This window comes from Suncus etruscus, chromosome 2 (genome assembly GCF_024139225.1).
Source record: "Suncus etruscus isolate mSunEtr1 chromosome 2, mSunEtr1.pri.cur, whole genome shotgun sequence".
NCBI classification, from domain to species: domain Eukaryota; kingdom Metazoa; phylum Chordata; class Mammalia; order Eulipotyphla; family Soricidae; genus Suncus; species Suncus etruscus.
The window spans coordinates 3972758-3992145 of NC_064849.1; the positions used below are offsets into that span (position 1 = coordinate 3972758).

General features: G+C 55.0%; 1 protein-coding gene and 1 pseudogene across 1 annotated transcript in view; both read left to right on the top strand.

The window, feature by feature from the left end:
- Nucleotides 1-9032, top strand: part of LOC126001062 (histone-lysine N-methyltransferase SETD5-like) — a 57808-nt pseudogene extending 48776 nt beyond the window's left edge.
- Nucleotides 9033-14240: 5208 nt separating this feature from the next.
- LOC126002050 (transmembrane protein 132C-like) overlaps nt 14241-19388 on the top strand; it is a 66510-nt gene continuing 61362 nt past the window's right edge. Inside the window, 1 exon segment of the mRNA XM_049769275.1 lies at nt 14241-14317. Coding sequence (XP_049625232.1) covers nt 14251-14317 — 67 coding nt within the window. The 5' untranslated portion in view covers nt 14241-14250.

Consider the following 19388-nt stretch of genomic DNA (forward strand, 5'->3'; position numbering starts at 1 on the left):
CTTCCAAGCTAAGGAGCCCAGACCAGCCCCTGAAACCCCATAAGAATCACTTTTCCGGAGCCAGAGTGGTGGCACAACGGTAGGACATTTGCCTTGCACGCGGCTGACCAAGTACGGACCTTGATTTGATCCCCCGGCGTCCCATAAGGTCCCCCAAGCCACACAGTCAGGAATAACACTTGAGCCCCCCCCCCCAAAAAAAAAACCAAAAAGAATCACCTTCCCTTGGCCTTTCTGACTATCACCCTGTGCCTTACCTCAGAGCTGCCCCCACCCATCTGTCCTGCCAGCTTCCCTCAGCACCCACAGGCAAACCCAGGGCCAGTGTGGCAGAGTGGGGGCCTGGGCTGCAGGGAGCAGCAGCTGGCGCACCCTGGCCTGCACCCTGGCAGGACTTGAGAACAAGATACTGCTGGTGACAGAAGGGCTCCTGACTCGGACACTACTGTCAGGATGTGACAATCTGTGTTGCAGCCCAGCCCGTGTCTCCCGTCCTCACCCTAAACAGGAACCAGCACAGGGGGAGCCCCTGGTGGGTCGAATGTCATGCCATGTTGAACATTAAGTCTACGAGGAAAATATCCTCGACTTCTTGTCCCTCTAATGCCTTGCACAAAAGCCAGGACTGGAATCCCCGCTAAGTCCTGCCTCGCAGAAAGCCCGTTCCACAGAGTTACCTCGGGTGGACACGGCAGGATGGAACGTTCCGGAAGGTGCCCCAGGCCTCCCCCTGCTGACCGCGCTATTCCCAGAGGAACTGAGCTCGCCCCTGTTACCGCCACCATGTTGAGACCTCCCAGGGCCCCAAATGACTGATTTTTCCAAACTCACTTCTGCTCATCTTCATGCATATTACATGGGAATCCCAGAGAGAGTAAGGAGGAGAGAGAGAGATAGAAGGGAGAGAGAGGGGGGGAGATTTGTATGGCTGAGAGTATATTTCTCACTCTGTGACATTTAAAAGACCAGCCTCAGTATTTATGTCCACGGCTCCCTTCTAATCAGATGCTCTTTGAGGGGCCCTCACAAGTGACATTTGCTTATTTGTACTTACTTCTGCGCCGTGCACGGCTGCTGCATAATTCACACGAGGAGGCACCGGGCTCAGCAAAAATGTAATTGAGTTGATCTCCTTCCCATGTGCTCCAGACACGTGGGGGCCGCAGAATCAGGGTGCGGGGGCTGTGCTGGGGTGTCGGGACAGACTAAAGCTGGATTAAGCTTGTCACTCGAGCCCGCTCGGGAGCATCTGGGTTGAAAGCTCCTCCTGGGAGAGTCTACGCCTGTTTTCTGGGGAGATGCCGTGAGAGAGATCTCAAAAGGATACCCAAACTAGTGGGGAGTGTGGCCCGATGGGTTGTCCCCCTCAAAGGCGTGTGGGAGATGCATCCCCCAAACTGGATCCTCATCAAAACATGAGCAAAGAACTGGGAGACTTGGGGCTGGAGCGACAGCACAGCGGGGAAGGCATTTGCCTTGCACTGGCCAACCCTGGTTCAATCCCTGGCATCCCATAGGACCACCCAAGCCTGCCAGGAGTGGTTTCTGAGCACAGAGCCAGGAGGAAATCCTGAGCACCACTGGGTGTGGCCCCCCCAAAAAAAATATATTGGTAATCTTTGCAACCCTCCATGAGCTGCTGGGTTTGCAGAGAACTTTCTAGAAACTCTGGACTGTCCCAGGGAGGCGACTGACAGAGGCCGGGCCAGGGCAATGGTGTATCTCCTGCTCCCCCGCATGCTGGAACCTGGGCCCCGAAGCTTCGGGTCATCATTTCTTTGAGAGAAATTTATTTTTATTGTTTAAATGGGAAGCAAAAAAAAAAAATCAATCTACATGACAAGGACATTTTTAAAGGCTAATTTAGTGAAAATTATATAAAAATTGTAAAAAAAAAATCATTTTTCCCTAAAAGTGTGGGCCTGGGCTCTTTTTCTATTTATATGCAAATGCCAGGTGCCCGCGACTAGTCTATGTTTTACAGTTTTGAAATATTGCCTGTTTCAGAAGCCTTAAATTAATGAAGTTCTGGGAGAGAGTGAGGTCTGGGAGGGTGTGGTGAGAAGAAACCCCAAAAGGTACATTTTCTCCCTGATATTTCTTTGTTCTGCTGAAAGCCCCAATGAGCATGTTCATTTACAGGCGTTTAGTTTTTTTCCTTTTCTATGTGGTTCTCAGAACTTTTCCACATTGTTCTCACTCTTTTCTAAAGAACAGACTAAGGGTGTGGGGGAGACGGTCCATGGAGGAAGGAATGAACTTTGCATGTGGCCCTCACTTCCGCCCTTGAGAGCCCTGCCCAGCCCCAAGCACCCCACTTGGCCCAGCCCCTAAGGAGAGCCGGAAGTAGCCCAAATGCAAAAAAAAATTTTTTTTTTTGTTTTACTTTTTAAAATGTTATTTTATTGGACCATTGTGTTTTTCTTTTTTTTTTCTTTTTTTTTTTTTTTTTTTTTTTTGGTTTTTGGGTCAGACCCGGCAGTGCTCAGGGGTTCCTCCTGGCTCTAGGCTCAGAAATCGCTCCTGGCAGGCTCAGGGGACCACATGGGATGCCAGGATTTGAACCACCGTCCTTCTGCATGCGAGGCAAATGCCTTACCTCCATGCTATTTTCCGGCCCCACCATTATGATTGTCAAAGTCATTCATAGTTGGGTTTCAGGGCCAATCCCACCACCAGTGTCTGCCTCCCTCCACCGATATTCCCCAAGTACATCCCATTTAACCCCCCATTGCCCCCCCCAACCTGCCAGTATAACAGGCCCATTTTTTTAAGTTTAGATTGCAGGGCTGTAGAGATAGCACAGCGATAGGGCATTCGCTTTGCATGTGGCCAACCTGGGAGGGATTTGGTTTGATTCCCAGCATCCCATATGGTCCCCCAGCCTGTCAAGGGCAATTTCTGAGTACAGAGCCAGGAGTGACCCTTGAGCTCCCCTGAGTGTGGCCCAGAAACCAACCAATCAATCAATGGATCAATCAATCAATAAAGTTTAAAATAAATAGTTTAGATTGCTCGAGTTTGGGTCTCTTGATTTCAGTGGGTCTCTTGATCCATTGGCTTGGGGATTTAGTTCTGTACTTTTTTTTTAATCTCCACCAATGCACCTGAGACCGCTTAGCCCCTGGCCCTCATCCTTTCATATTTGTGTTTCTCCTCCTCCATTCAAATAATTTTATTTCAAAGACTGTGAGAAACCCTCACACAGAATCCCCGTGGTGAAAACCCCTTGGCTGAGTATGCAAGCACTGAGCTCTGAGTGTTTGAATTATTTCCAAAGCCAGAACTGGTCCAGGGTTTGGGAAGGACAAAGGCACACACATGGGTCGTGGTGTCTGTGCTCCATCCATCTGCTGCACCCGTCTGCGTCGAAAAATGAGTGAGGTGGTCAGTTCCATGCACCTGGCTGTAGAGTTGTGTCCATGTTCAATAACAAATATTCTTCAAGTCTGTCTCTGCAAAAAATCTGGGGGCAGTGAGGGATGTCAGTCTCTGCCATGAGCATATGTCTGTCCAAATGCTGCTGGGGAAATGCAACCAGGACTCATTGCAGCACTCAGGATGATAGCCAAGACTTGGCGTCAATCTAGATGGCCAACAAAAGACAAGTGGATCACGAAGATGTGGTACATATATACAATGGAATACTACAGAGCTGTAAGGAAGGATGCTATCAGCAATTTGCAGCTACGTGGTTGGAACTGGAAGATATTACATTAAATGAAGTAAGCCAGAAGAAGAAGAAGGATAAATACAGAATGATATCACTTATATGTGGTACTTAGAATAACTGCATGAAGAAATGCAATGGCTCAAATGGGAGTTATCTCAAACACCCTTGGCCCCGAACTATATGAAGGAGAAGAAAAGAAAGGAGGAGAAACACAAATATGAGAGGATGGGGCCCATCCAGGGGCATTGGATTCAGGTGCATTGGTGGTATTAAAAAAGAAAAGAACTAAATATTCAAGCCATAGGCAACAACAATGGAATCAAGAAACCCAAATTTCAACCATCTAAACTTAATATGGGCCTGTTATACTGGACAATTGGGGGCAAAGGGGTGGTAGGGATGCACTTGGGGAACATTGGTGGACAGAAGTGGACACTGGTGGTGGGATTGGTTCTGAAACCCAACTATGAACAACTTTGTAAATCACAATGTTTTCGGTAAAATTAAAATAGAATTAGCATGGAGGTAAGGCATTTGCCTTTCATGCAGAAGGTCGGTCGTTCCAATCCTGGCATCCCTTATGGTCCCCCAAGCCTGCCAGGAGCAATTTCTGAGCGTAGAGCCAGGAGGAACCCCTGAGCACTGCCGGGTCTGACCAAAAAAAAAAAAATTTTTTTAAATAGAATTAAAAGTATCTATCTGGGCCCGGAGAGATAGCACAGCGGCATTTGCCTTGCAAGCAGCCAATCCAGGACCAAAGGTGGTTGGTTCAAATCCCGGTGTCCCATATGGTCCCCCATGCCTGCCAGGAGCTATTTCTGAGCAGACAGCCAGGAGTAACCCCTGAGCACCGCCGGGTGTGACCCAAAAACCCCCCAAAAAATTAAAATAGAATTAAAAGTATCTATCTATCTATCTATTTATTTTGGTTTGGGGGCCACACCCAGCTGTGCTCAGAGGTTACTCATGGCTCTGCACCCAGGAATCACATCTGGCTGGCTCAAGAGACCCTATGGAATGCCAGGGATCGAACCTCCATCAGCCACGTACAAGTACAAGGCAAACACTTTCCCTGCTGCACTATTACTCTGGTCCCCTACAGGAGCTCCTTTGGGGAGTGCTGAGGGAGGAAGTTCTTGACTTTGGTGAGTGGTGCTCAAACCCAGAGATGCTCAGGGTTGACTCCTGATTCTGTGCTCAGAGGCCATGCCCAGGAATTCTCAGGAGACCAGAAACTGAGCCGAATCAGCTACTGCCTGGTGAGTTAAGCGCCTTCCCCAAAGTCAATGCTCCCCAGCCCTGAGAAACCAGCTGCAGACCAGCAGGCCCACTATCCTACCTACTTCCCTGGGGGGCACCAGATGCTCATGAAGCAAGTCTCGGTGCTGGGTCAGTGCTGGTCTTGGTGCTGGGACTCAGAGCTGGGACTCAGGACTGGTCTCCCATGCCATGGAAACCAACACTCCCCCAGACCTTCTGTGCCATTGTGCTGGCAGGTCCCGGGTGAGTCACCCCAAAGGGGCTCCCACATGGCTCTGAAGGCACTTCTGGATGTGGCCCAGGCCAGAATCTGCGGGTTAAGTGACGGATGATTGGTCTGAGCTCAAGAATCCCTTTTGCAGGGCCGGACGTGGAGCAGATCTGCCGGGCTCCAGTGGGTGCCTCGGCCAACCCGCCCCTGCAGCCCTGCCAGCCAGCTCCACCACCTGGTCCTAATGATGCTCATATTTATCTCCTGCCAGCTCGTTTCTCTGGTGGGTTCCTCATTAATACACCATCTCAGCAGCAATTAAGCTCCTCGGAGCGTTTGGGGAGCTCCAACAGTCCCCAGCGCCGAGGCTAGAAGGAGAGAAAGGGAAAAGAGCTGCTAATGAACGGCTGGGCCAGGCAGCGTGGCCCGAGCCACAGGATTCCAGCCACCGGCCCCACCAGGTTCACCCCCAGAAGCCACAGCTGGAGGCAGGTGAGCAGATGTTGCTGGCCAGCCCTGGGCAGCTCCCGGCTCACCCTCCCCCTGTCTGTGACCTCCAACCCCACCAGTCTCGGGCTTCCCCGTGGGAACCAGAGCAGTTGTCCTGGAGATGAGGCCTAGAAGCTTCTGGAAAAGACTGTTGTCTCCCTCCCATCTATATCTACTGGCCATTCCTTGTCCTTTCTGAGACGTATCTCTTGTCTCTTCTTCTTTCCCTTCACTTTGCTCACATTTCTTTTTATTATTATTATTATTATTATTATTATTATTATTATTATTATTATTATTTTATTGGTTTTTGATCACACCCATCATGTGATGCTCAGGGGTTACTCCTGGTTCTGTGCTCATAAATCGCTCCTGGCTTGGGGAACCATATGAGACGCCAGGGATTGAACCAAGGTCTGTCCTGGGTCAGCCACATGCAAGACAAATGCCCTACCGCTGCTCTAACATTCCAGTTCCTCGCTCTCATTTCTTTTTTTTTTTTTTTTTGACCACACCCAGCGGTGCTCAGGGGTTCCTCCTGGCTGTCTGCTCAGAAATAGCTCCTGGCAGGCACAGGGGACCATATGGGACACCGGGATTTGAACCAACCACCTTTGGTCCTGGATCGGCTGCTTGCAAGGCAAATGCCACTGTGCTATCTCTCCGGGCCCCTCGCTCGCATTTCTAATGCCAAGCAAAACCTTCCTGTTTGTTGCCGGTAGAGCCCAATCCTAAAGCCCAGATCTGGGAGACTTCTGGAAAGTTCTGGAAACTTCCAGAGAGTTCTGGAGAACTCTGAGGCATCTTTCTACATCAACTGTTCTGTGGGGCGTCTTTGTATGTCAGCTCGCATTTCTAATGCCAGGACAAGCCTTTTCTGTTTGGTGCCAATTGAATCAAATCATTGAAAACCCCTCTAAAGACCAGATCTGGGAGAATTCTGAAAAGTTCTGAGAGCTCTGGAGACTTCTAGAGAGTTCTGGAGAATTCCAGAGAGATCTGGAGAGTTCAGCCTCTGTGCCCTCGATACCTTTTATGGATTCTGGCTTCGGGGATAGAAAAGAACAGGATCCTGAAGTTGGTTTGTGCACCAACTTTCTCAAGATAGTCTGAGGTAGAACAGTATTTCCTACACCTTCTACTGACCATGTATGTGTACCACTCTTGGCCACAGACCTGGGCTTACCTGAACACTGTCCCCAGCATCTCTGAGTCCCCATAAATCCACATCTACCACAGGGCAGTGATTGCAGGAAAGCCTTGCCTGGATGGTGACAAGGGCTGAATTGATTCTCGAAGCTCCACCTCACCATATTCCAGCACCCATGGCATCAGTTGTGCCATCTCCTGAGCAGACACCTCCATTTCAGGAGGACCCAAGTTCCCTGCACAAGTGTCCCTGAGATCCTCAAGGCATGGGAGCATCTGTTAGGCCCTGATATTTTAGGACTGCCATGAGCAGAGGAAAGGAAAGACCCTAAAGGCAGGGCTATGGTGATGGCTTTGCCCCAGAACAACATGAGGGAGGGAAATACAACAAAGGTGTATCTGCAGAATGGACCCTGGGACCTGACTTCCCAGCTAGAGGACTCACATGAGGCTCCTTCCGAGGTACCCCCAGACTCTGACTTAGGGGAGAGTCTACCCCTAATCCTGACCCAAACCCTAGCCCTAAACCCAACACTAACACCAGTGCTAAGCCTAACCCTAACCCTGGCAAGGCCACTGCAGGCCAGGATGAGGGAGCAGGAGATTTTCCTAGGGCCAGCCACATGGTCTCTTTGGCCCAGAGGGACTCACATGAAAACTTGTGCCCATCCCCAGTAGAGGAAGATGAGGTGCACCAGTGCCTAAGGAAAGAAGTGTCTGCTCCCCCAGTCACTACATAGACTGTAGAATTGATTAAATTAGTAGCAGTCCTGGATGGGGATGGAGGATGGTGGATGGATGGTGAGGCCTGTCTCGGTCAGCCCGGGCACCTGCATCCCTTCCAGCTGGTGGGTCTGAGGGTTCAGGATCATAGCAAGGAAATGAGCTACTGGCCTACTGGCCGTCAGTAGAAGTCAGGAGACCTGAAACTTTATTAAAGGCCCAAGCCACCATGCGTGGCTTCTAAGCTAACCTTTTAAGCAGGCTCCATGTGGTGCCCTGCATGTAATCCTGACTCTGCTCTCTCCATGCTGCCTACCTCTGCTGAGGCTTCTTGCTGAATCCTCTCCTCAGTCTCCCCTTTGTTTTACCTTCCATAGACCCCCCTCCCAGAAGTGGGCTGGTATCCCTCTCCAGGAGAGATAGAAGGAAGTTGGGGGAGGGTTACAATAGACAACCAAGATCTATGGCCCAAAGGTGTGAGTGGGAAAGGGGCAGGGCTGAGTGGGGACACGGTAGGGGTGAGTGTGGACTGGAAGTTTCAAGAGCCATTTAGCACTGGGGCCTGGCAGGGGTGAGTGGGGAAGAGGCAGGGGTGAGTGGAAAAGGGGCAGGGCTGAGTGGGGAAGGGGCAGGGTTGAGTGGGGACAAGGTAGGGGTGAGTGTGGACCGGCAGCCCCAAGAGCCACTTAGTACTGGGGCCCAGCAGGGGTGAGTGGGGAAGGGGCAGGGGTGAGTGGGGAAGAGGCAGGGATAAGTGGGGACAAGGTAGGGGTGAGTGTGACCGGCAGTCTTAAGAGCCACTTAGCACTAGGACTGGGAAGGGGTGAGTGGGGAAGAGGCAGGGGTGAGTGGGAACCAGGTAGGGATGAGTGTGGACCGGCAGTTCTAAGTGCCACTTAGAACTAAGGCCAGGCAGGGGTGAGTGGGAAATGGGCAAAGATGAGTAGGGACCAGGTAGGGGTGAGTATGAACTAGAAGAGTTAAGTGCCACTTAGGACTAGGACTGGGCAGGGGCGAATGGGGAAGGGGCAAGGGTGAGTGGGGACAAGATAGGTGAGTGGGGACAAGGTAGGTGAGTGGGGACCGGCAGTCCTAAGAGCTACTTATACTGAGGCTGGACAGGGGTGAGTGGGGAAGGGGTAGGTGTGAGTGGAAGGGGGCAGGGGTGAATGTGGAAGGGGCAAGGGTGAGTGGGGACCAGTTAGGAGTGAGTGTGGACCAGCAGTGCTAAGTGCCACTTATTACTGGGGCTGGGCAGGGGTGAGTGGCAAAGGGGCAGGGGTGAGTGGGAATCAGGTAGGGGTGAGTGTGGACCAGCAATGCTAAGTGGAGCCGGGCGGGGCTGAGTGAGCCGGGGCAGGGCTAGTGGGTCCGGGCAGGTGCTCAGGGCCTGGTGTAGCTGCCACGGTTGCCCCATTGCAGGAAGCTTTTCTCCCTGTCTCAGTAGCCGCCAGCCGCCGTAATGAGGCCACCAGCTCCAGCCGTGGTGACAGGGCCCATATTTCACAGAGGCCGACGCGGCCCTGACAGGTGTCACTGCCGTCCCCACCTCCTCGTCCCCTGGCCGCAGCTGACAAGGCCCTTCTCTGCTCCGTTCATTTCTGCCCAGCGCAGGCCCCTGACCTTCCCACACACTCATTAAGCCTGGGACTCCCTAATCGGCTGTTTGCTAGAACAGTCCGCAGCCTACTGCCCATGGAAGAAGCAATTAGGCTGGTAGGCGGCGACAGCCTTGCCCTGCCCAGGCCCCTCAGTCCCGATGGCCCCGGGCACCCCCTCCTTGCAGTCAGCCAGGGGGCAGGGAGGCCGCGTCCACGTCCACTGGCTATTTTCCATGAGACACAAGCGTGGGACATGAACCCCAGACTGCCGCCATGCAGTGCAGTTGAGCCCAAACCTTCCACATTGTTCCCGCTGCCAGGCAGCGGGGCTGAAGGACTCTGTGGATATCAGCCCCATGGGAGGCGCCAAAGGGGGAGTCTTCTTAGAGGCAGGAAAAGAGGCTTTTTGGGCCTGACAACAGGTGGATCCTCCCACAAGCTGGCATTCCACCACCTCAACAAGAAATACAAACACCCCTGACCCACCCACCCGCATCTTCCCTGGAGCGTGTGCTGAGGGTCTGGGGTCTGTCACAGGCTCGCTCCATCTTCAGGACTGCCCCCCTTGGCTTTCCAAGGGGTAGCCCTAAGTGCTTGTCTCTGGCACCCCCACTCTCAAGGCCAGATTATGGGGGGGCTGCAGAGCCACTAAGGACACAGTATGGAAGCAGTCTCTGACCACGCCTTCCCACTATCCAGGCTTCCTTCCCCTCCAGCCCCAGATCAAGCTCTAGCCTTTGCTGGACTTGTTCTGCTCTTCTGGGAGGTACTCGTAGTGTGGACCTGGCCCAGGACCCTTGGCATGGCCATGCTCTGCCCACTGCCCATGCCCACTGCCCTGGGCATCCTTGGCATCTCCGTTGGCTGCGGTCCTGCCTGTCTCTAAGACCAGCTGCAGAAAACAGCTGGGCTTGCTTTCTGGTCTCACAACTCCCCCTTCTGGCATCGCCTGCCTTTTCCTCCAGTTCCCCAGCCAGTGAGTGAGTGAAGGTGCGGGTGCAGGGAGAGAGGGTGTTTCTAAGAGAGGCCACAGAGCAGCCATCAGGCACTGGGGTTCAGTCTCCTACCCTAGGCGAGCACCAACTGCAAAGCCCTCCTTCCCGTACCCCAGAGCCTGTCTCCTCCCTCCCCTGGCCACCTCCAGCCCCCTGGCCTGACTGACTCTGCTGCTTTGCCCCACCATGCTGGGAGCTCCAAGCTCCCAATGGATGAAGGATGGGTTTGGCTGCAAACTGTCCCCCGTTATGTCCTCCGAGAGGACCCTTACCTGGATGTCTCAGCCTGCACAGAAGCCATGGGGTCCCAAGGACAATGCAGCCCCTATGGACATAAAGCTCCTGAGGAGGGGACACCCCGGAGTTTCAGGACCCTCCCCATGGTGGGTTTGCCTCTTGGCTGGGACCCTGAAATCTGAGCCTTCCCAGTGCTTGTCATGCTCGCCTGGGGGAGCTGTCCAACCTGGGGTGACACTAGGGTATCTCTGAGCTTTGAATTGGACCACAAGGGAACCTCACAGTGCTCCAGAATCCAAGCAGCACCTGGGAAATTCTCACCCCAAGAACCCCAAATTCTCACCCCAAGCTCCATTCTTGTGTTACAGAACAAGGTGCTGTGCAGCTGGAGCGAGAGCGCAACAGGTAGGATTGCCTTGCACATGCCGACCCGGATTTGATCCCCGGCATCCCATATGGTCCCCGGGCCTGCCAGGAGTGATTTCTGAACACAGAGCCAGGAGTAACTCCCTGAGCACCTCTGAGTGTGGACCAAAAATTTTAAAAAATAATGAGGTGTCCAAAGGGTCCCCTCATGGTGATATCAGCATGGGGGGGGGGGGAGGACTGCTGCTCCTAGAAACCTGCCTGGTCTGAGCTAGGCATTGTGGTAAAGTTGGAGGCTTCCGCCCAGGCCACTTCCCAGGACCAGATTCCGTGGCCCGTGGAAGAAAGATCAATCAGGGGTCACTGAGAGGAGAGGGGGTTCAGCGGGCATCTTGGGACAAGAGTAAAGAAAAGCCGCCAAACTATGAGCCAAGTCTCTGCAGCAATGGAAGCAGTGTCCCCTCTGAAAGCACCCAGAGCCCGGTTCAGTCCTAAGTTCTGGTGTCTAGTAGAGACTCCTCAGAGAGCAACAACACCCTGCCTCTTTCTCGGGGTGCCTGGGCCTTGGGGGCTGCGTCACAGCCCCTGGGCAGCTGCTTCCGTGTTCAAGATCAAACTGGCCCAGAAGATCTGTGGGTGTGGTGGGTTTGGCCCAAGCTGAGGGGAGGGTACAGGATGGATTGTACCAGTGGGTGGCACAGGACAGGCCTGGATCAGCATATCGGAGTCCATTGGTGCATTCAAACAGCAGCTCCCAGAATCTGAGGCTCCCCCCTGCTCTCTGTGCCTCTCACTCTTCGGCAGCCATGGGCATGTGATGGCTGTGTCCGTGGCTGCATCTGTGGCTGCGTCTGTATCTACAGTTATTCCGTGGCTGTGGCAGGATCTATGGTTATTCCATGGTTATATATGTGGCTCTTCCCATGGCTGTGCCCGTGGCTGTGTCTGTATCTACAGTTTTTCCATGCCCGTGTCTAGGGCTATAGCTGTGGCTGTGGCTGTGTCTGTGTCTTTGCATGTGGCCATATCCTTGACTCTATCTGTTTCTATGGTAATTCCATGGCTGTGGCTGTATCTGTAGATATTCCTATGGCTATGTCCATGCTGTAATTGTGGACATTCCTGTGGCTGTGATTATATCTGTGGCAGTGGCTGTATCTGTGGACATTTCTGTGATGGTGGCGTTGTCCGTGGGTGAGCAGTGGGCACACTGAGGTCACACTGGAGAAGGAGCGACCCTGCCCCATGACCAGAGCCTACAGGAACCCACCCACTGCTCACCACACCAGTGGAGCAGGGATTTCACTGGGTGAAGTTTCAGGTGTGGGGCGTTCAAGGGATGTGGATTTTGATGAGTAGGTGGAATTGGTTTTGTGCAAGGCCTTGCCACGTGCCCATGGCCACGGCCCACCGCCTCAGGAGAAAGACACCACTCAGGCCCTGCGTGTTCTTCTCTATTCTTGATCCCACAAGATTAGAACCCACGGCCAATCTCCAAAGTTCCCACAGGGCCACGTCCACTTGAGCATTTGGGGTGGGCAGCTTCACAGCGGCTGGCTCTGCAGCCCACACAGGTCACCGCAGGTCTGCGCTGGGGCCTTGGGAAACAGAATCGGTGGCAATAGTAACACCGTGGGAGCTGTGACGAGCTGCGAATCATTAACACCAGCGAAGGGCTCGAAACAAGGCTGGGAGTAAAGCAAATGTCTGGGAGTGTTCGGGGAGGCAGTTGGTGGTGGGGACGGGGAAGGGGACCTGAGTCAGATGGTGCTGTGGTGGTGACAGTGAAGACGTAAGCGCAGCCATCGTGGTAACAGTGAGGAGGAGGATGGTGACGGCCAACATGGGGGTGATGGTGATGGTGATGGTGATCACGAGGCGATGCTTAGAAGGATTGTGGTGAGGATGTGGGGTGGTGGTGGTCTGTGATAGCAGTTCAGCAAAGGTGCCGAAGGGAATGCCACGGCGAACATTTCTGTTGGGCGCTTTCTCAGCCCAGTGACTGTCAGCGGGTGAGGCTTTGGGGGGGAGGGCTGTGGGCCTCTCTGGAGTCTTCACCTGAGAGGGACGTGGGGGAAGGAGGCAAGAAAGGGAAAGGTGTGAGACCCCAGCACAGGCCCCACCGAGTCGTGGGCTAGTCACAGAATCGCAGGGACTGTCAGCACATCACCATGATAAGCCCTCATCTCTGAGCCCTGCTGGGGTCTAGCAGAGGCAACATGCCCCCAGCTCGTACATGGGTGCTCACATGTGCCAGCCCGTACATGCGTGTGCTTCTACATGTACCAGCTCATGCATGTGTACCTGGGTGCACCGGCTCACATAGGCACACTGCTGAGACTACCTGTGGATCACACACACACTTTTATCCATACACGCACCTCACATGCGATCAGCCTTGCACATTGCTTACATGTGATCGTGCACGCCATGTGGCTTACACATGCGTATGGATAACATTCGCGCACACACATGACATCACATGTCCTTGGGGTTTACACCGATACTTCATGATGCACCGAGCTTGCACACTTGGCATAATGCACGCAATACAATTCACACAGCTCCTACATGCAGACTCACCGCTCAAACATGCCTGCTGACCTCACCCTTACAGATTCACACACAGCTCGCAGGTGCAGATTCACAGAATCCACGCTTGCAAGGATCCCACACACAGCTCCCATGTGATCATACGCGCAGCTCACAGGTGGGTGCATGTACAAACTCGCGTGCACATGCCTCTGGGGGCACGTGGCCTGCATGCACGCAGCGTGTGCAAGCCCCAGTCCCTTCCCCCCCCCCCCTGCCATGCAAGGCCATCTCCTGTCCTCAGAAGCCTTGCTGGGTGGGAGGAGGCTGACAGGCAGACACGCTGGCCTTCCAATGTCTGTCTAGCTCTAGCAGCTCCTGGCCAAGCATCAGGGGCCTCGAGTGAGGAGGAGGAGGAGGGAGGAAGAGAAGACCATCGGGGTCGGCCCACGGAACCGCTCCACGGCGAGCCCGACGCCACGCGGCACCCGGGGGCGGGACACGCGTGAGTCCCCGGGGCCTTCTCCCGCACCTCGCTGGGGCCTGGCTCCTTCCAGGCTCCTTCCAGGCGCGGACTGCGGGAGCCGAGTGGGCGTGGCCTCCTCCTGGGGCGTGGCCTCTGTGGGGCGTGTCCTTGTGAGTGGGCGTGGGCGTGGGCGTGGCCTGCGCGGGCGAGGTCTCGGAGGAGAAACCTGAATGGGCGAGGGTCGAGGAGGGGCGGGGCCTGAGGGGCGTGCCAATGAGCGGGTGGGCGTGGCCAGATATGTGGGCGTGGTCTGGTGTGGGGCGTGGCCTCGGGCGTGGCCAGAGCGGGCCAGCGGCCGCTGCGCTGCTGCTGCTGCTGGGGAAAAGTTGCCGGGGCCGTGGCGGGCGCGGATCGCGGATCGCGGATCGCGGGGCGCGGATCGCGGCCCGGCCCCCCGAGAGCCGCGGCGGGGGGACAGCGGTGCGGCCGGGCATGGGGCCTCGGGCGGGGTCCGGCGCGAGGCCGGCGTGAGGCCGGACGGACGCAGGATGCGCTCCCGGGGCGCGGTCCCGTGCGGGGCGCTGAGCCTGGCGCTGGGCGCGCTGCTGGGCGCAGGTAAGAGGCCGGGATCGGGGTGCGAGAGGACGCGAACCCCCGAACCCCCGATCGGGGGCGCAGCCCGCCCGCGGGACGGGACGGGACGAGGTGGATCCCTCGACCCGGGTCCGAGCGCACCGCACCGCCCCGCGCGCCCCGCTCACCTCCCCCGGGCAGGCGGAGAGATGATCTTGGGGCCCCTGCGCCCCCTTCCCGGGGACCCGGACCCGCCCGCAGGGCCCTCGGGGGCACGAAGCTCCCCCGGCCGCACCCCGAGCCCCGCCGCCGTCTCCCTCCTCCGGGCTGGTTTGGGGGCGCCCAGGGGGACCGTGCTGGGGCGCCAGGGGCGGCCTGGACTGCGCTCCGGCTTCGCCTCGGCATCCCCCAGCTCCAGATCTAGGGGATCAGCAGGGTCGGGCAGCCGGGGAAAGGAAGGAAGGAAGGAAGGAAGGAAGGAAGGAAGGAAGGAAGGAAGGAAGGAAGGAAGGAAGGAAGGAAGGAAGGAAGGAAGGAAGGAAGGAAGGAAGGAAGGTCGTTTCTGGGGGGACCTTGGGGTGCCCAGGTTTTGGGGGAGAAGGCGCCCTACACCCAATCTCAGCTGGGCCCCGCCGCCGCCTCTCCCCTCTCCCGCAGTCGCATCATCGCATCGCATCGCATCGCAGCACCGCAGACAAGTTGCCGGTGGGAGCCGGAAAAGTCGCCTTTGCTTTTGGGGGGAAAGTCGGGCCGGGTCCGAGGGTCGGAGGTTCTGAGGTTCTGGGGGAGTGGGCTGCGTTTTCAGGGGTGCTATAGGCGCCCGACGGACGGACGCAGCTGCACAGAATTGTTCTGGGGTTTGGCGTCTTTGTCTCTCTCCCTCGTAGTAAACTGGGGGTGTGTGCTGGCATGTGTGTGCAAGAAAGTGTGTGAGGATAGGTGTCTGTGCGTGCAAGAGCTTGTGGGTCTGTGTTCCGCCCAGTGTGCGCGTGGGTGGGTGTGAGTGGGTGTGCAAATGTGGGCGGAGCGTGAGGATGAGTGTGCGAGTGTGCAAGTTCGAGTGTGTGCGGGTGCGAGAATAAGTGTGGGTGGGAGTGCAAATGTGTGGGTGTGAGAGGAAAAGTGTGTGTGTGCAGGCAGGAGTGTGGGGAGCGTGCGGGGATCCATACGAGTGTGCGAGTGGGTGGTATGAGCGTGCAAATGTAAGAATTAGTGTGCGGGTGGGAGTGGAAGTGATAATGAGTTCAGTGAGTGTGAGGAAGGGTGTGCAAGAATAAATATGTGCGTGTGGGAGTGTAAGAACAAGTGCGTGAGTGCACAGGAGTGAGCGGGTGAGTGTGAGTCTGAGTGTGTGCAGAGGAAGTGTGAGAGGATGTGAGTTCAAGTGCGAGCCTTTGAAGAAGGGGAATACTCTTTCTTTCGTCTGAAAGAACAAACATTTCCTTTTGTTTCAAAGAACCGGCACCTTCCCACCCTGGGTTCCGTCGTGGAGGGATCCAGTTCCCCCCTCTCAGGAGCCTTTGTCACGGGAATGTGATGCGCCCCATGGGGTAGCAACACTGGGGGGGCCCTTCCCCATTCCCCTCAGAGGGTTTCGGGCGCTGAGCACAGGTTTGGTTGGTGCCTTTAGTCTGGAAACTTCCCTTCCCTGGCAGCAGGGCTGGAGGGGCAATGAATCAGGAGGGACTTTGCTGAAGATGCTATTTCCAAAATTTGGGGGGAGCAGGCTGTGGGAAGAGCCCTCACTCGCTCATGACCTTGACCTCTGGCTGTGCCCGAACTGTGGGCCAGGGAGCAGCTGCACCTGCCGTGTGTCTGTCCTGCCCGCCTCGTGTCTTGGCCACACGCGAAGCTTTGTTCTCGGCTGGTTCCCTCAAAGAAGCGTCAGCTGTGCAGGGACTTAGCCGGGGACGTTCAAGCCACGTTGTCTAAACATCAAATGAGCCTCTGGGTTGTCACTGACCTGGCCACGGCGAAGAGCTGGTTCCCGACCTCCCCGTGGGTTTCCCTAATGCTGTGACTGTCGTCCGCCAGGTTCTGGAGCAGTCCGTGCTCTGGGGGTTCCAGAAACAGGCCAGACTGTAGGTGTGAGCAGGCCCCCTGAGGTTGCAGGCAGAGCATCAGCCCCAGATAAAGCCTGTGGGCACAGAGCAGTGAGGGACCGGGGTGCCATGGTTGTGAGGAGTCAGGGACATTTCTGAAGGGTCCCTCCCTGCTGAGAATTCGGGACTCTCGGGTGAGAGATGGCACACATGGATGGGGGCGGTGACAGTAATGGATGCCTGTCATATGTATTCAGGTGATACACATGAGGTCACACCTGTATTTACAGAAAAGCTCTGACCTGTGTGTGAATATTGACCAATAGAGAGCTAAGTGCCCCCCAAGTCTCACTTTCTTAAAAGTTGATAGCTCAGGCTATCAACTTTGGAGGTAGGCTCCTTCCCCAGGACTAAGGATGTGGGTGTTTCTTATCAGGGACCTGGCTTAGGCCCCTGATACTGCCTCGTACCCCCAAACACTGCCTGGTGGGTCACTAGTGGCCGCGAAGTCCCCTGTATGGCCCCCAAGCTCTACTTGGAGGCTCCCTCTTATCACATCCAGACTTTTAGGCTGTTAGAGTTTCAGATCTTTATAGGTAAGCTGGAGCAGGTCTGGGTTCAGGCAGGGGTCTAGTCTGACAGGGGAGCAGAGGGGTCAGGACTGTGCACACCCTTGTCGCTGGTCCACATCAGCCGCTTACAGCTGTGTCTCAGCCCCTGCCCTCCCTGGCCTGCAGGGAAGAGATGTGAGGGGCCACAGCTCAGGGATGCCACTGCCGCTTCCTGAGCACCGCTCATTCTCCACACACGGGCTGCCCAGGCCCCCCACCCCACCCCTTTGCTCGGGCCCTGCCTGCCAGCTTGGTGCCCTGCAGAGAAGGACAGATTCACAAGGTCAGGGCCCAGCTTTCCTGAAGGGTGGGACACTCCACCCATGTTGGGTACAACACCTTATGCAGATGACACTGCCACAAACTGTGGGTGTCCCCCCACCCCAGGGCCTGCGTACGCTGCGGCAGGCACTGTCAGGTTCTTTTCCTCTTAGCTGTATAGTTCCAGGGTCTTCTTACTCTCCCTCTCTGGCTCTCCTGGAGCAGATGGGCACAGCTCAGAAACCGCCAGGTTTTGGCAGCTTAGGGACAAGTGGAAGTCCAGGCCAGACCAGTGGTGCCCCCAGTAGCCCCAGCAACCATGTTCATCCCACTTTGCTTGGGGTATGAACTAGAGCAGCAGGAAGTATTCTGTTCTGAATTAATGGAATAAGCAGAAAGCCCGACTGGTTGAATATTTTCACAGCAATCTGCTTTGTTGAAAAGTCGGGTTTGTAAGTGGCATTTGCATACAGCGGGATTCGTCCCTTTGATGCAGCATTGGAGGCTTGGGAGGGTTTGGCGATCATTCGTGCAGGCCAGTCAGTCAGCAGGGAATAGCTTCCACCCACCCACTCACCCTGGACCCCCGCTGCCCCCTTGGGCCACCTCACTGCCCCGTCCCAGCCTCGGCCCTAGCCCACCAGATCCTTCCTCAGTCATGATTTAGCAAGCAGCAAATGATTTGGAAAGCACAAACACACACACACACACACACACCCAGGTCCCCTGTCCCTTCACCACTGAAGCACCTCATTTCCTTCTTGAGGGACACTGGATGTTGTCCAGGTTTTCCTGGTTATATAAAACAATGATAAATATTCACAGAGAATTTGGGAGTGAGTGTCAGTCTCGTTTCTCCCAGGAAATGGGGACTAGGGGTCCCGACTGGACTCTGTGGCCAATCAGAGGACACGGCAAGAATTCTTCCCCATGGGGGGCTGATCTGGCTGTAGCTGTACCTGTCTGCCTGCCTGTTGCCTGTCTGCCTGTGGTCTACACCTGTCCGTCTGCCTACCTGCCTGCCTGCCTGCCTGCCTATCTCTCTGTCCATCTGTCTGTCTTTCCATCTCTCTGGCTGACTGTCCATGTGTTTATCTACCTGTATATCTGTATATATATATATATATATATTTATATATATATATATATATGTCTGTCTACCTGTCCATCTCTCTGCCTGCCTGTCTCCCTGTCCATCTCTCCATCTGTCTTCCTGTCTTCCTGTTCACCTGCCTGTCTGCCTGTTTGTCATCTGTCTACCTGTCTGCCTGCCCATCTGTCTGCCTGTCTATCTCTGTCCATCTGTCTGGCTGTCTTTCCATCTCTCAGTCCACCTGTCCATATGTATCTGCCTATCCATCTGTCTACCTGTCCATCTCTCTGCCTGTCTGTCTATCTGTGCACCTGTTCATATGCCTGCCTGTCCATCTCTCTATCTATTTGCCTGTCTTCCTATTCACCTGCCTGTCTGCCTGTTTGCCATTTGTCTGCCTGTCCATCTATCTACATGTCCATCTGTCTGTCTTTCCATCTCTCTATCTATCTGTCTGGAGGTCTTTCCAACTATCTGTCTATCTGTCCACCTGTCTGGCTACTTGTTCACCTCTCTGCCTGTCTGTCTGCCCACCTGTCCATCTGTCCATCAGCTCTGCATGCTGGGGGCCTTTCTTTAACATTTTTACCCCCTCCCTTGGACAGAGAAACTGAGTGTATCTGAGCTCCCACTCCCACCCTTGCCTCCATTTTGGTGGAACTCTCCCTTCCTGTCTGCTTGCTATGGGTGGTGTCCTGTGCCTGGTGGACAGGATGTCATGTCCCAGGTGTATGGCCACAGCAACCATGTGTGTGAGGTGCCTCATCTGCTGGGACATGCGTGTCACTCTACGCTTGGTGATAGAGCCTCAGAGTCCAAGGCACGGGCTTCCCCCAGCTGTCACCATGCTGCCCTGATGTTGCTGTCCTTCATGCCAGGAGTGGCAGGTCTTCTGGTCACCTGTCTCTCAGCTCTTGTATCTTAGGGCCAGGAAAGTGTGTTAGTCCCCCATAAGAATCTTGGCTGACTGTGCCCCATTGCATCACTGTGGACGGTCCCCTAATTCCTGAGAGTCCAAGGTCCCACCAAATGCTCCATCTGTCTCCTGGCTGGCATCACTCTCTGTCTTTCCTTCAAGCGCCTCTTCCTGTTCTCTGTTAACTTTT